At 40.5% G+C, this 16,805-nt stretch overlaps 1 protein-coding gene across 1 annotated transcript in view; it reads right to left on the bottom strand.

Annotated features, from left to right (window-relative positions):
- MYO7A (myosin VIIA) overlaps positions 1-16,805 on the bottom strand; it is a 1,588,820-nt gene that overhangs the window by 1,427,361 nt on the left and 144,654 nt on the right. The window contains exon 4 of the mRNA XM_044073349.1: positions 14,502-14,519. Within this exon, the coding sequence (XP_043929284.1) occupies positions 14,502-14,519 (18 nt within the window). The remainder of the gene's footprint in view (positions 1-14,501; positions 14,520-16,805) is intronic.

The following is a 16,805-nucleotide window of genomic DNA, read 5'->3' as shown; positions in this document are numbered from 1 at the left end:
TGCTTTTATACTGACTCTTTCTAAAAACTTTGGGGAGGGTGGAATGTTGCAAGGACCCAGAAGTGTCCCTGGTACCTTGCTTAAGTTTTAAGTTCAATGCAGTCAGCACTGCTATGTTTCTTGGATGAATGAGGAGTGCTCAAGAACCCAGATAGGCTGGTGTCTGTGGGATAAGATAAACTATAGGGTGCATCCCCTCCCTGCAGCAATAGACTTGTGATAATTCTCTCAAAAATTCCCCAAATACCAACACAGATCCTGATAGCATCTAGAATAACCCAACTGGAACTTACTCCATCTCCAAGAAAGAGGAGGAGGCAGATGGCCCCAAAGGGAAATTCCCCCCACCACTGGCAAGTCAGTTTCAGCTCATCAAATGCTAAGGTCCCCAACACTGAGAGCGATGCTGAACAGGTCATCACCATAGATGATACCAAAGCTCTGAGAGCGATGCTGAACAGGCCATCACCATAGATGATACCAAAGCTCTGAGAGCAATGCTGAACAGATCATCACCATAGATGATACCAAAGCTCTGAGAGCGATGCTGAACAGGTCATCACCATAAATGATACCAAAGCTCTGACAGCGATGCTGAACAGGTCATCACCATAGATGATACCAAAGCTCTGAGAGCGATGCTGAACAGGTCATCACCATAGATGATACCAAAGCTCTGAGAGCGATGCTGAACAGGTCATCACCATAGATGATACCAAAGCTCTGACAGCGATGCTGAACAGGTCATCACCATAGATGATACCAAAGCTCGGACAGCGATGCTGAACAGGTCATCACCATAGATGATACCAAAGCTCTGACAGTGATGCTGAACAGGTCATCACCATAGATGATACCAAAGCTCTGACAGCGATGCTGAACAGGTCATCACCATAGATGATACCAAAGCTCTGACAGCGACGCTGAACAGGTCATCACCATAGATGATACCAAAGCTCTGAGAGCGATGCTGAATAGCTCATCACCATAGATGATACCAAAGCTCTGACAGCGATGCTGAACAGGTCATCACCATAGATGATACCAAAGCTCTGAGAGCGATGCTGAACAGGTCATCACCATAGATGATACCAAAGCTCTGAGAGCGATGCTGAACAGGTCATCACCATAGATGATACCAAAGCTCTGACAGCGATGCTGAACAGGTCATCACCATAGGTGATACCAAAGCTCTGAGAGCGATGCTGAACAGGTCATCACCATAGGTGATACCAAAGCTCTGCAGTCAAAGTTTCAATGCCTTGACACAATCAGCTCTGATGAAATAGTACTTAAGTGTGTTGGAAGCAAAGTCAGAGCAGATGGACAGGATCAGGTCAGTGCCAACAAGGGACACTCTGGGACCATCTTCAACTCTGAATCACTGACACTAGGACATATGCCAGGAAAGGAACAGTCAAAACAGGAGTTGGTGGGCCCTGAGGAAATAGTACTTGAGTGTGTTGGAAGCAAAGTCTGCGCACATGGACAGGATCAGATCAGTGCCAACAAGGGACACTCTGGGACCATCTTCAGCTCTGAAATCACTGGCACTAGGACATATGCCAGGAAAGGAACAGTCTAAATAGTGGCTGGTGGGTCCCGAGGAAATATACTTGCGTGTGTTGGAAGCAAAGTCAGCGCAGATGGACAAGATCAGATCAGTGCCAACAAGGGACACTCTGGGGCCATCTTCAGCTCTGAAATCACTGACACTAGGACATACGCCAGGAAAGGAACAGTCAGAACAGGAGTTGGTGAGCTAACCCAATCTTTCCTAGAAGCAGAGAAGGATGACATAACACTTAGTTGATTTGAGCATTTAAAAACACAGTCATTATTCATTCCCAGTCAATGTCAACAATAGTTTTGGTAGACCTGGTAGACCTAAGACAAGATGCTGAAGGAGGTCTGACACCAAGGAACCTGGAGAGCTCCATCTCCAAGGCCATCTTGCTGGAGGAGGATTCCCACCTAACAGACCAGTCTGGTATAAGAATTGGCTTTTGTCGACAGCCACTGACACAGAAGGTTTGAAAACTAATGTTGTTGAATGAGTCAGAGACAGCAGGTCATGAGGAAAGGGGAAAGGAGACTGCCAGAAGATCTTTTTCTTTTTTCCCTTTTCTCTTTCCATCTCTGTCTTTGCTTTCCTTTTGTTCTTATTCTTTTCATTTCTGCTCTGCTTATCTTTGGCCCTGTCTCCTAAGTCAGTGGGAAAAAGGTCTTTAAGTATTAATTTATTTTTCAGTTACATTAAGAAACATGGTCCAAAAGATTTAAAAAACACATGAGGAGATCGTAAGTGTTCCGGCCCCAGGCACACAATACAAAGGTCATGTGTGCCCTGAGGCAGAATCTTGTGTCCATATTTTGAGCACTTACAAAATCCCAATACTTTCTCCATAATGTTTTAAATACAATCCCCAGACACTAGTATCTAGAAACAAAATGGAAAATTTTAAGTAGAACCAGTAATTGTAGCCACAGTGGAAAGTATAAAGCCCAAACTAGTATAGTTTTTATCAGTAACCAAATAAACTGTGAAAAGGTGTAGCAGTAGAAACATGCCTCAGCCTGCCAGGAAGGAAGGAAGGAAATGTTTTTCTAAGACAGTGACGACACTGCTAATATAGTACATAGTACATAGTATATAGTATATAGTACATAGTATATAGTACATAGTACATAGTACATAGTATATAGTACATAGTATATAGTACATAGTACATAGTATATAGTACATAGTATATAGTACATAGTACATAGTATATAGTACATAGTATATAGTATATAGTACATAGTACATAGTATATAGTACATAGTATATAGTACATAGTACATAGTGTATAGTACATAGTACATAGTACATAGTATATAGTATATAGTATATAGTACATAGTATATAGTATATAGTATATAGTACATAGTATATAGTACATAGTATATAGTATATATATAGTACATAGTACACATAGTATATAGTATATAGTACATAGTATATAGTACATAGTATATAGTATATAGTACATAGTACATAGTATATAGTATATAGTACATAGTATATAGTACATAGTATATAGTACATAGTATATAGTATATAGTACATAGTATATAGTACATAGTATATAGTATATAGTACATAGTATATAGTATATAGTACATAGTATATAGTACATAGTATATAGTATATAGTATATAATACATAGTATATAGTATATAGTACATAGTATATAGTATATAGTACATAGTATATAGTACATAGTATATAGTATATAGTACATAGTATATAGTACATAGTACATAGTATATAGTATATAGTACATAGTACATAGTATACAGACATGTTAGGAACTGAGGACGTTATTTCTTTCATGGAATATGAGACAGAAGTGAAAAATATGCATTTATCAATGTTTGTGGAACACTGAGTTTGGTACTACAGAAATAGCTAGTACCCTGTGAGAAACACCAAAGGGCAAGGCCCTGAGACTAGACTGCCTAACAGCTGGCCTACGTAAAGAGCTGTAGAAGTACATCCCCCCCAGTGCTTCCATCTCTATTCATCCTTACATCTCTTACATTATAACCCTCAGAACAAGAACACTCATCCATCTACCTACATAACTGAATAAAGTACTTCGGACTTCAACAAGGCATCTTTATTCCTCCCACAGGAGGGCTATCAGAGAGACGGGAAGAAAGTCTCCTAGATCTGCTAGCAAAAGTGATTTTATCTAGACTAATCCTTTGTACTCTGTTTCTGAATAATACCTGGCAGAAACATCTGGATAATACCTGGCAGTGCTACTCTTTTACAACTGGCTAAATCCAATTTATTTCTTGCTCAGTAATCTATAAGTAACTTTCAAAATCCCTAACTCTCTCCTCTAAAAACCTGTTTTAGAACTCCACTTCCACTTACTCTCTCTTTTTCTTTGTCTCCCCTGTTACTTCCTACCCCTCTATTTCCTTCACTGTACACTGCTCTCATCTCTCTCCCACTAAACACCTCCCACTTAACACCTACGTAACATTCTTCACATAAGACCCCCTATTTTAACATTACCCTTCATCACATAAGACCACCCCACACACTTTAACATTACCCCGCAGCTTCTTTCTGTAGGCTCACTATCTTTACTTCATCACACACACCCTGTTAACTGAACAACCTTTCTCTCAAACACTCTATTTAGTATCCTTTCTTTCACACACTTTATTAACTATGTATCCTTTCTCTCACATACCATATTAACACTGTATCCTTTCTCTCACACACCCTATTAACTATGTATCCTTTTTCTAACACACCCTGTTAGCCATGTATCCTTTTTCTAACACACCCTGTTAGCCATGTATCCTTTCTCTCACATACCATATTAAGTGTATCCTTTCTCTCACATACCCTATTAACTATGTATCCTTTCTCTCACACACTCTCTCTTATCTTTCTTTCTCTCCATATCACTCACCTTTAGTATGTCCTTAACACCTTCTTGCCTTTAAGCTATCATGCTAAAAAATCACCTCTGCCTGTATCTTTTGGCTAGTTCATAAATGATCCTCTAACACAAAACTAGTAGACTTTTTGCATAGCTTATATATACATTTCTACCTATATGAATTATTTGAAATATAACCATGTTTCTGTGTGAAATGTGTGTGTTGTTTATACTTTGTATTATTTGTAATTCGACTCGAGTAACATGTATCTATATGAATTGTGTATGTATTTGTTATACTTTCAATTATTTGTTTAGAAAACAGATATAATATATCCCTACTATCTGTAGTGTATCATTTAATCCCTTCCTCTTTACAATTATTAATACAGTATCATAAATAAAACCTAATGCACTTCACTAGGAGGGAAAAACTAGCCACTCTGGGAGAATTCAAACTGCATCTGTCAGGGACCCACTTAAGACAAGCCAAAAAGAATAGTAGACCTGCACAGTCTGACATAGATAGTGGAGAGTCTAACTAGGCCAAACCATGCAAACAATACTGTCAGTCTACTAGACCAAATAATAGCAAATAAGCAGATATGTGCACTGTCATATATAGGTTCTAGGTTCATGCTAGGCTATTGATTCAGTGCAGTATTTGTAGCCAAGCCAACCATATTACCCATTCACCATGATAGGAATTAATACCAGACCACAACCCAGTTTTAATCCCTTTCTGTAAGGACTAGAGGGGCCACACTAGAGTTACATAGCTCTCAACTTGTTAGCCCAAAAGATCTGGACAAAGACAAAAAAATGGGGGGACAAAGCCCTAAAAATAGGGACAAATTTTCAATATTGCACTTATAAACTTAGAAAGTTATTAGAATAAAAGGTCTTGTGTTACCATGCATTTTCTGGAGGATATGAAGTCTGAAACTCAAATGCCTGTCATTATTTAGTGATTTCAGTCCTTACTGATTTGCCACAAAAATCCAGAGTACTATAAATTTTATGAGGAATAGACCAAAAATCTGGACATTCTGCGAACATTTAGACAGTTAAAAGGTATGCAGATTTATACTAATGATTGGCTATCCAGTCATCCAGATTATGCTTAAAAAGGGTCACAGAGCTACTCTGCTTAAACTTTAATGGGTGTCTGTTCCAAAAAAGAGATATCCTCTGTGAAAGATATCTATCCCACCAACACGAATCCAAACCATTTACAAGTGGCGTTCCACAGGGCTCAGTTCTGGGACCTCTCTTGTTCGGTATATACTTCTCTGAGGTTCAGGCTAACACGGGGGGATTATGTCTGACAAAGTTCGCAGATGACTGCAAACTGGGGGCCATAATCGAATCTCCAGTTGACACAAGCATCCTCCAAAAGGGTCTCACAGAGTGGTGCCAGAGCCACAGCCTCAAGCTAAATGCTAAAAAGTGCATAGTCATCCCCTTTGGGAAAAACAAGGTGCCCACAAATTTGGTAATTTGTATTCGGATACTTCCTGTCTATTTGAGCAGAGTAGACATAGGTGGTAATCCATTAAGTACGGAAGAAGTAATTAGAGATTTGGGGACCAACGTAGATAGTAATCTCTCCTTTGATAATCACGTTGCCAAAGTGGTTAGAAAGACCTTCTATATAGCCCACCTTATCATGAAAGTGTTCGTATCTAGATCAAGAGAGGTCATTGTGCCCCTCTACTCATCACTCATCAGGCCCATAATTGAATACAATGCCCCTTTTGGGATGTACCTTACCTGACACCTGCAGCAACTGGAGAGACCCCAAAAGTACCTCACCAAGAGGATCATGGGCTACAAACAGATGTCCTATGCAGCTCGACTAAAGAAACTCCAGCTCTACTCAGTTGCTTACCGCCTACTCAGAGGCGATCTATGCCTGACGTACAAAGCCATGTCAAACCCAGAATTAATGGACATACTCCACCTCAAAAAATTCCAAGTCCCTTAGAGCTACACGCTCCAGGGACCTAAACCTCAGCACAAAAATAAATAGGACATGCTGCAGGGACAGATTCATTTCTCAGAGGCTCCCCTCACTCTGGAATAGAATCCCAATTAATGTTAGACATAGCCTCTCGCTGACCCTCTTCAAGTGAAATCTGGACGCATGGATGGGAAATCGCAAATTCACCCCTGGGATCTCTTCTGTGTCCCTGCTAGACAGAGGCACAGTAAACTAATCTTAAAAGGGCACCTTCTGTGACCTACTTTACAGAGGCACAGTAGGCTAATCTAATAGGGAGGCGGAAGCCAAATACACTCTGGCTAGGCTTATAAATGCCCTAGGGCAGATAGCCTAGTATCTACCTATGAACCTATAAACTTTATGTGGAGCTTTTCACCCTCAGTGTCTGCTGAAAATGGGATTACACACAGTCAAATTTCTCAGTCAACAAAAACAAACAAATACATAAATGTTTTATGCAACCTTGTTATATGTCCTGCAGAGTTCTACAAGCAGCAGAGAGTGAAAGAGTGACTTTCCTGGATTTAAAAGTATTTTTTCTGGCTTTCGCTTAAAGTATTGCATCTCGACTGCATTTCGCTTAAAAAACTGCTCTGTATATTGTTTCTACTGTTCTTGTGTTGAATTTACACTGTTAGCACTTTTAAAAGTTATTTTTGTCAAATTTAATTGTTAGGCTAACACACTAAAGTGCGCTAGCCGTTTTATAGCATTTACTGTTTGTTACTGCATCTTTTCTCCCTTCTCTGTGAAAAAAAAAAAAATATCCTTGTTTTCCCGCTTTTCTGAACTAGAATAGTCCAGTCTTCAGATTTTGCTGATCTCTGGGCTTTGTCTTGGTTCCTGTGCTATCCATACCCTTATTTGGATAAGAGGAAGCTTCTTTGTCTCACCAGTGGGAGTGGGGAGCACTGAGCAACCTATTTGTCCCTAGAGGATTGGTTCCAGCCCAGAAACTAGTAGTTTATTGGCCATTTGGGTCAATTCCTGGCTCTTTTCAACCCCTGCTATAAAGCCGCTTTTAGCTGCGATTTAGCGAAGTTGCTCATAGAGCAGCATAGGGCAGCCGGTTAATCAAGTTTAAACTATTTCTGAAAGTCTGCTCTTCAATTTTTCCCTTAGAACTGTTCTACTTGCAATCTAAACAGCCTATACTCTATCTGAAAAGCTCAGCACTTGCTCCTAAAGCATTTCTTTATACAAGTAAAGCACTCTTAAATAAAAGAAAGTACTTCATTCACCTAAATTCCCTTGATTACCCATTTCCCTATAGGTCCCTTCTGATTCAGATACACAGCAATCTTTTTCACTATTTCTAGTATGTCGAAGGGTCAGTTGCTAGCGTCCTCTCCTGTTCAGCTGGTGAATCTGGGAATCTTGAGGCAATGTTACAATTGCCTCATGTACACAGACAACCCTCTCCTCCTTCCAACAAATACAAATATATGCGAGAGATGCAACTATATAGCCAAACTGGAGGCTGAGCTCTCTCAATTCAGTACTGGCAAGACCAGTCAGGAGGAGAAGGTAACCACGCACACCACAAGCCCAGTCTCACATAGAACTATCACAATTGCAAACCAAACACATAAACACACAAAAACATACACGGAGGTGCTGATTAAAAATCTACCAAAACAACAGAGGCCTCCAAAGCAGACACCCAAGCAAACACCATCTGAAGACATAGCACATGCAACACATAGTTCACATAGTCAGTGTGCTAAACAGTCACAGCCCTTAAGGCCAAACAACATGCCAGACACACTTGTAATAGGTGACTCCATAGTCAGACACACTGACGTACCGCTCACCAGACTGAACAAGGAGAGGGTCACAGTAAGCTGCCTGTCGGGAGCTAGAATCCGCCACATAACGCATGCACTCAGGTCACTCCACAGCAAGTACAAATATGACTCAGTCATTGTACATGCCGGTGTGAATGACCTGAGACGTACCTCCCTGGACTACATGAAAAGAGACATAGAGGAGCTCTCTGATTATGTAGCCCAGGCTGGTATGACCCTGACCCTGAGCAGCATCTTACCCTCACCAAGAATGATGCCACAGTACAAAGACAAAATGATCAGTTTTAACAATTGGCTTAATTACTGGTGTCATTCTAAGGGGATCCAATGTCTGTCGGCTTGGGATGACATGCTGGACAAGCCACGCTGCTTCACAAGGGACGGCTTGCACCTGTCACCCCTGGGCTTCCGGATATTGGCCAAGGCTCTTGCCACCCCATAGTGCCTTTTAGGCAAGGCTCAAAGGACAAACCCACCTCCCTAGAAAACACAAGTGGAAAAAAGTAAGGGTAATGCTGCTCAATGCCAGAAGTCTAAACCTCAAGATGCACCCTCGAAGCCCTTCTCAGTATGGAGAATATCGATGTCTGTGCAGTGACTGAAACCTGGTTCAAGGCTCCTGAGAGCACCCCAGCACTATCAGGTTTTACCTCATATCATGCTTTCCGGCCCCAAAACTTGGACCGAACCACAAAAGGAGGGAGTATCCATATTCATCAAAGATACCCACACCTCCAGGTTAGTGGCAACGCACGAAGTATCGGAGACCATCCAGGTGCAACTAACCATAGGCAAAACTGCCTTACAGTTTGTAGCATGTTACAGACCACCCTCTCAAACTCAGGAACCCCACACAGCCTTCCTGAAGACACTAGAGAGTATGAATGTCTCTCCAAATACCATTATATTGGGAGACTTCAACTACCCAAACATAGACTGGGAACATTACTCAAGCCCCAACACCCTAGCCCAAAGGTTCCTACAATTCATTAACTCAAATGCAATGGAACAACTGGTCACCATCCCCACAAGAGGAGACAATATACTAGACCTGATCATCACAAACATGGGGACAAAATGCTCCACACCGGAAGTATATCCCTCTCTGGTAAGATCAGACCATAAATTAATCTCACTGGAAATCCACATCCCGCCCCACCCCCTGCACAAAAGACCACGGTGAAGAACTTCTCAAAAGCCAACTTCACACTTCTTAAGACTGAAATGGTATCCTTCAAGGCCCCTGGGCTAGTGGAAACCACAACCCACACTGCTGAATCCTTTGCAAATGCCTTCTACGGGCACCTTCAAGAATGCATGGATCATGCAATCCCAAATAAAACCAAGACCCATTCCCCCAAAGGCAGGCGCCCGGTCTGGTGGACCCCAGCCATAAACAAACTCTACAACAGGAGGAGGAAGCTACTACATGACAGAGCAAAATCCCTAAAAGGGAAGGCATCTCTGATCAGTACTAGCAAAAAACTACGATCACTCATAAAATCATCCAAGGCCAACTTTGAGAGAAAAATCGCAAAAAACACAAAAGACAATCACAAGGCTTTCTTTAGCTATGTTAGAAATCTGGGTGGAAACTCCCAGATATGCTCTGAGTTAGTCCAAAATGATACAGAATACACTGAACCCACTGACATTGCCAATATTCTGGCAGACAGGTTCAGTGCAAATTTCTCCTCCCCTTCCCCCCCAAAAGGAGAAATAACTATCCCAGCAGAGTGTAGCCTCCCTAATATCTCAGATGCCCAGGTGAGAGCCGCCCTCTCTAAAGCTAAAAACACAGCATCAATGGGACCGGACGGTGTCCCGGGCTGTGTGCTACATGAACTCCAAGAGGAACTAAACCCACACATGAGGCTCCTATTTAATCTTAGCCTTACTACAGGATACGTACCCAAAGAGTGGCGTACGGCGACAGTGGTACCACTTCACAAAGGTGGTGCTTCTACGGACCCTGAAATTACCGCCCATAAGCTTGACAAGCCTGGTCTGCAAAGCTATGGAGAGGATCATTATGGAACTCATAAACAAAGACATTGGGGATCTACAGACATTGGATCCTACCCAATTTGGCTTTGTCAAGGGCAGATCCTGCCTCTTGAACTTGATCGACTTTTGAAACAGTCACTAAGGCCATTGATGAGGGTAAGGCAGTTCACACAGCCTACCTTGACCTTGCAAAGCCTTCGACACAATACCCCACTCGGGCATCATAGACAAACTCACCAGCTTAAATGTAAACCCATATGTCACAAGATGGGTTGCAAACTGGCTCAAGGACAGAACCCACAGGGTCAGAGTTGCTGGAGCTATGTCAGACTCTAAGCCAGTCACAAGCGGTGTCCCACAGGGCTCAGTCCTGGGACCCCTCTTGTTCGGCATTTATTTTTCCGAGGTACAGGCAAACATAGGAGGATTGTGGCTGACAAAGTTCGCAGATGACTGCAAACTGGGCCATAATTGATACTCCAGCGGACACCAACATCCTTCAGAGAGGCCTCATTGAAACGGATAATTGGTGCCAGAGCCATGGCCTTAAGCTGAATGCCAAAAAATGTATAGTCATACCCTTTGGGAAAAACAAGGTACCACAAATTACCACATAGGTGGTAATCCATTAAGTACAGAAGAGGTAATCAGGGACCTTGGGACCCAGGTTGACAGTAACCTCTCATTTGACACTCACATTGCCAAAGTGGTTAGAAAGACCTTCTATATTGCCCACCTTATCATGAAGGGTTTCACATCTAGATCAAGTGAGGTCATTGTGCCCCTGTACTCTTCTCTTATCAGGCCAATGATTGAGTACAATGCCCCATTTGGGATGTATCTTACCCGTCACCTGCAGCAGTTGGAAAGACCCCAAAAGTTCCTCACCAAGAGGATAAAGGGTCTTAAACATATGTCATATGCTGCCCGACTGAAAAAACTCCAGCTCTATTCAGTCGCATACCGCCTACTCAGAGGTGATCTGTGCCTGACATACAAGGCCATGTCCAATCCGGAATTAATGGCCATGCTCCACCTTAGTAAATCCAAATCCACCAGAGCCACGAGAGCAAGAGACTTAAACCTCAACACAGAAATAAATAGGACATGCTGGAGGGACAGATTCATAACCCAGAGGCTCCCTACACTCTGGAACAGGATCCCAGTACATATTAGGCAGAGCCCCTCACTGACTCTGTTCAAGAGAAATCTTGACGAGTGGATGGGAGATCGTAGGTTTACCCCGGGGGTCATCTCTGTGTCACTACTAGACAGAGGCACAGTAAACTAAACCCTAAAAGTGCGTAGTATTCTCATCCTAAGGGGTGGTGAAAGCCACACATACTCTGGCTAGGCTTATAAATGCCCTAGGGCAGATAGCCTAGTACGAACCTATGAACCTATGAACCTATGTGCTATGACACAGCCCTACCCCACTCACTTCCCACTTACTTCAAAAAATTAAGAAACCAGTGCTACAGTTTACATGGCATGGTAAAATGTTGTTTCTCACCCAAACAGCATTGTTTACTCCCAGTAGATAGGAAGGAGGGTATCTTATTAATACTCCACACATGGCACATGTAACAGACTGCTAACCCTACTTATCTATTCAATGCCAAGACCACCCTCTTTGGGCAAGAATAAAACCGAAGTTATTGGGGAACAGTACTCATCAGGCACACCTTTGGTACACTCATTTACGTTCTACCCATTCCCTGATTTCTGCATTTTAAAGTGGACGGCACCAGAACATATTGTGTAAACTGAGTGATAGCAGCGATTCTAAAGATAGAAGACCTTTTAACATTAGTGGACAACAGGTTATGCTTTAAGTCTTTTCAGCAAGTTCAAAGGTATTATGACCAACCCACTAATAATCTACAGAAATACCTCCAACATGCTTTCTATCACTCATCTGTTGCAAAGCTACTCAAATTCCTGTGCAAAGCAGTGGACGCAACATTGGTGGAGGAAAAAGAATTGAGGCCACTACAGAAGAGACTGCACTCATACCACCTATATTCTTTTTACTAAACTACAGAGACAAGGTTGACTATCTGTTGAATGCACATGATCGGGCCTTTACCTATACAGACAGGGATAATAGCAGACATCTAAAACTCCTACCCTTAGTGACCCTTGCCCTTACCCATGGCTATTGTGCCACCAATTTCAACTTTTATACGGGGTTTACTGGACCCCAACCATGAGGATGGAGATGGGCATGGCCCCAATAGATACATGTTAGGCTTGCCATGTAGAAAGTGCAGATGTCTATATGTTCTGTGACTAAGGTCATCAGCCCAGTTTGGGAAGTAATGGCTCAATGGATTAGTGGGGTCATCAAGCTTTTACTTGTACATCCAACCAGTGATGAGTATTTGGATACTTCCTGTCTATTTGAGCGGAGTAGACATAAGTCATTATGCCCAAAAGTAATGTCTTTCCCAGGTTTCTGTCATAGTACACCTATATATCACATCTATATGGATGTCCTTTCTATGCAACAATTTAATGGTTTGGATTGGCTACATTAGGAAATACTATAAATTATTTCTTGAAGGTGAAGAAGAATATAAGCATCTTAACAAACAACCTAAACTATGTTGGGCAGCAATCTGTTGGCCAATTGATCAGAAGCTGTTATGCTCTTGCCAAACAAGTATTAGTGCGACTTAGAAATGAATGTTATCTTCATTAGCTCATTTCATTCCACTGTTTTATGTTATGTTAGTTCCAGGAGTCAACATCTGCATTGCACATAGTGAAGTTAAGTATTGTTACTTAACTGTGTAACTATTTACTTGAGAAATTAGACAGTCCTCTTTTTATTGCTATTTCTTACATATCTCTATGAAGCGCTGTATTATTTCTCTGTATTGAGTATGATATGTTGTTGCTAAAGTTGTACAATGTCTATTTTGCTTGTTCGGTTTCTGCTCTTTGTATAAAGTTTTTTTTTCACAATAAAAAATGGATGCATGATAAATACATGCATCTGAAACATTTCTCCCCAGGCCTCCGCTGAAAATTGGCTCATTCCAAGTCGCACATTCTCAGTAAACAATGTGAAATAAAATAAAATAAATAAAATAAAAAAAGTTTGTGGAGTACTGAAAGATTGCATCTAATGCAGATGGAGGCAATCTAGATCTGATGGACAGTAGAAATGCAGTGTATTGTGAGAGCGGGAAGGAGCTCAAGCACTAGAGAAGCTCTGAAGATAAAAAGTTGCCATCTTGGATCTATCACAAGAATGGATAACACATAAGCCAATGTAGACACTGGGGACAATATAGGATGCCAGGTTTGATGGCTATTATGTTGTAATCTGTACTGGTAAGACCCTTCCATTCCATATGTTATAGGATAACAGATGCCACATTCACAATGATTGCTCACTTAACCTACAGAAGTAGTGCTCTATCTGTCATTGCCTGTATCTTCACACAAGTCACATTTTTTTCTTCTAGAATGGCAATGATATCTTTCAGCATGGAAACAAAACGTATTTCTGACACCCTGGCACACTATAAGTTCAGCGGCAATGATATCTTTCAGCATGGAAACAAAACGTATTTCTGACACCCTGGCACACTATAAGTTCAGCGGCAATGATATCTTTCAGCATGGAAACAAAACGTATTTCTGACACCCTGGCACACTATAAGTTCAGCTATATTCCAACAAGTAGCATATCATTTGTGCTGAAGCTCTTGATGTAAAGACACGTTGAGACATAATCTCATGCATTATGAGAACGAATCCAAAAGGTTTAATATGGGAGAAAGCAGTCTGAGATGTCAGTAATGCCATGCAAGCAATGGTACAGTGTGCTTTCGCTCTGTGGCTTATATACCTAATGAATGGATCTGTAACCATTAAGCTTATACTCTGGTATCTACTGCACTGAAATGTTAGAATAACTAGTGTGTTCTCATGTGCTAAAACTAGGCACCCATCACACCTTTCAAAGAAAATACAGACAGGGTGAGCTTTACAAAGCAGGAATGACAGGTGAGATGGAGTGTAATGAATAATTAACAGCCCATAGATATCAGGTTATATCAGTCAGAGAGCATTGGTCATTCCTTCTGGTATCATTAATGAGATCTCATGGATGACATCATTCTGTGTTACCTGGAAATGCAGCCCTATATGTGATGGTGTGGAATGGAGCTTTGGGCAATGGTCTGCCATGCAGCATTGGGTGATACGTTGTGTAATACTTACCCTGCCTCCACAGTTGGTCTACATGGATTTTAAGGAATAAAAAGACAGGAATTAAAAACACACAGAAGTAACCACGCCATTTATATGAACACCCCCACACACACATTTCTTCTACATTTTAATAGTGCAGCATGTAATGTTTTCTATTTTCTACGATAATAACACTATGTATATAGTCATCTTTCACATCATATGGTTATTAATAGGTTCCTTTTATGGTTACTGCAAAATGACTGAGTAAAACAAGGTGATCACATACAGATAAGGTCTTCAGAAGCACAAATTGAAGGTGTACTACTGGAACATATCTACTTTATATTAAATAAATTGTCAGTTTAAAATGTGCAAAATGGTGTTCCAGTTTAATGCAATCTTTAATGGTTCATATGACCTGAAACGCTTTCTATAAAATATTTTTGCTAATCGAGTGTAGTTTAATAGATGCCTTGTGAAATTTCTTCCTGCCTGCAGACATGCTCCTGCAAAGAGAAGTGACTGTGGTATGCATTCAAACGGCAAGACAGTTTTCTCTTACCCTCTCTCTCATGCTCTCATTTTATTTTTTTTAAACAATTCACATTTTAATACAATTTTAATGTATAAAGAAATCACCATGTACATGCTCATTAAACAACACATAAATACAATTTCTCAAGATCATTAAATGTCAAATATAAAAACTATCTACTTTATTGTTTTAAAATAAAATTCAATAGAAACTACTGATTCTTTTTTTTATAAACTTCATCAGGAACTAATTTGTTAATTACCAAATAAACATTTTGGCAGAACTTATCTAATAACACCAGACTAGACCTGATAATATCTCTGTAGTGATGTCAGGGCATTTCTGAGATGAAGTTCACAGCTTATTCATAATATTACACACAACTATTAACCTTCAAATTTTTACTGCAAAATATCCAGCATGCACTTTCTATTGTTTATTTTTAAAGCAAAAGGTAAGAAAGAGATTAGTTATCCAAATTCCCACTTTTTACATATCGGCTATTAATTTTCAAAAAACAATAAACATAAAAGAGGAGAATTAGAGAAGGATAGGAAAGGAGAAAAAAAAACAGAATCAGGAGAAGCAGTCGGGTAGATTTTACACACACACACACACACACATATATATATATATATATATATATATATATATATATATATATATATCCATAGCAGATCACTTGGCTAAAAGGTTATACAATAATGCCAATATGTAAATAAAACATTAATGTCCCAGAAAATCAATCAGTCTTGAACTCAGTACAGCTGTGTACGTAAACTTACCAAAACAGTAGATGGTCTAATACGTTACTGTTGCAATAGCCTAAATTCTTTTGGCTGTACCCCTTGTCAATGGCCAGCTTTCCAAGTTTTTGATCAGTTTCCATGCACTTTAACTGTTAGGAGCTCAACAGCGTGAGTCTCTTCAGAGCTTTTTTGCTTAGAATAAAGTGAAGCAAGTGCCCTGAAATAATAATGCTAGCAATCAAAGTCAACAATAAAATATATACCACCTCAGCCTCCAAAATAAAAGGATAAAACAAGTAGAATAACAGAGGCTGGATGGAGGGAGGGAGGGAGGGAGGGAGGGGTAGCTGCTGCTGTTACTGTTATGGTAAATTTATTTACACAGATGTACTATGTTCAACATACAAATCTCTTTTGCTGTAGTCTAACCTAATGGGGTCAATTACAATAGCTTATAAACTAAGAATGAATGAAGCCGATAAATTAAGACTTGAGAAGCCACTGGAGAGTGGTCCTAGAAAAGCTCTTTCTGGACCTGGAAAAGGAATCTAGTTTGTAGTGCTTTGTAAAGGTATGAACATACCTCTCAACCTCTTAGAGCAAGAAATTTGGACAAAAATCATAAATTATGGGGGGACAAAGGCCCAACAAATAGGGACATGTTTTAAATATTGCTCTTACAAACTTAGAAAGTTGATAGAATAACAGGCCTTGCATTAGCTTAAAATGTATGAAGTGTAAGAAGTCTGAAACTGAAATGTCTGTCATTTTTCTGACTTCAACCCTCAATGATTTGCCAGAAAACCACAATTTTATGGAAAACCGGCCAAAAATCTGTACATTCTGCAAAAATCTGTACAGTTTGGAGGTATGATTATGAACTGTCGATCAAGTTCCTGAGTCTAGAACAGTTCTAGAGCTCACCCCTTTCCAGAAAGCCACTGAAACAGCAAAGCTCTTCTGGAATGAGCCCTAGCCCTGCCTGGAAGTGATAACTATCTGGAAATAGTCTGCTTTGGCACTGGTTGTACTTTCTTCTTACCTTCA

The sequence above is a fragment of the Protopterus annectens genome, chromosome 5.part1 (assembly GCF_019279795.1).
Source record: "Protopterus annectens isolate FY-2018-M chromosome 5.part1, PAN1.0, whole genome shotgun sequence".
In the NCBI taxonomy this organism is placed as follows: domain Eukaryota; kingdom Metazoa; phylum Chordata; order Ceratodontiformes; family Protopteridae; genus Protopterus; species Protopterus annectens.
This window is presented reverse-complemented; position numbering and strand designations above follow the sequence as displayed.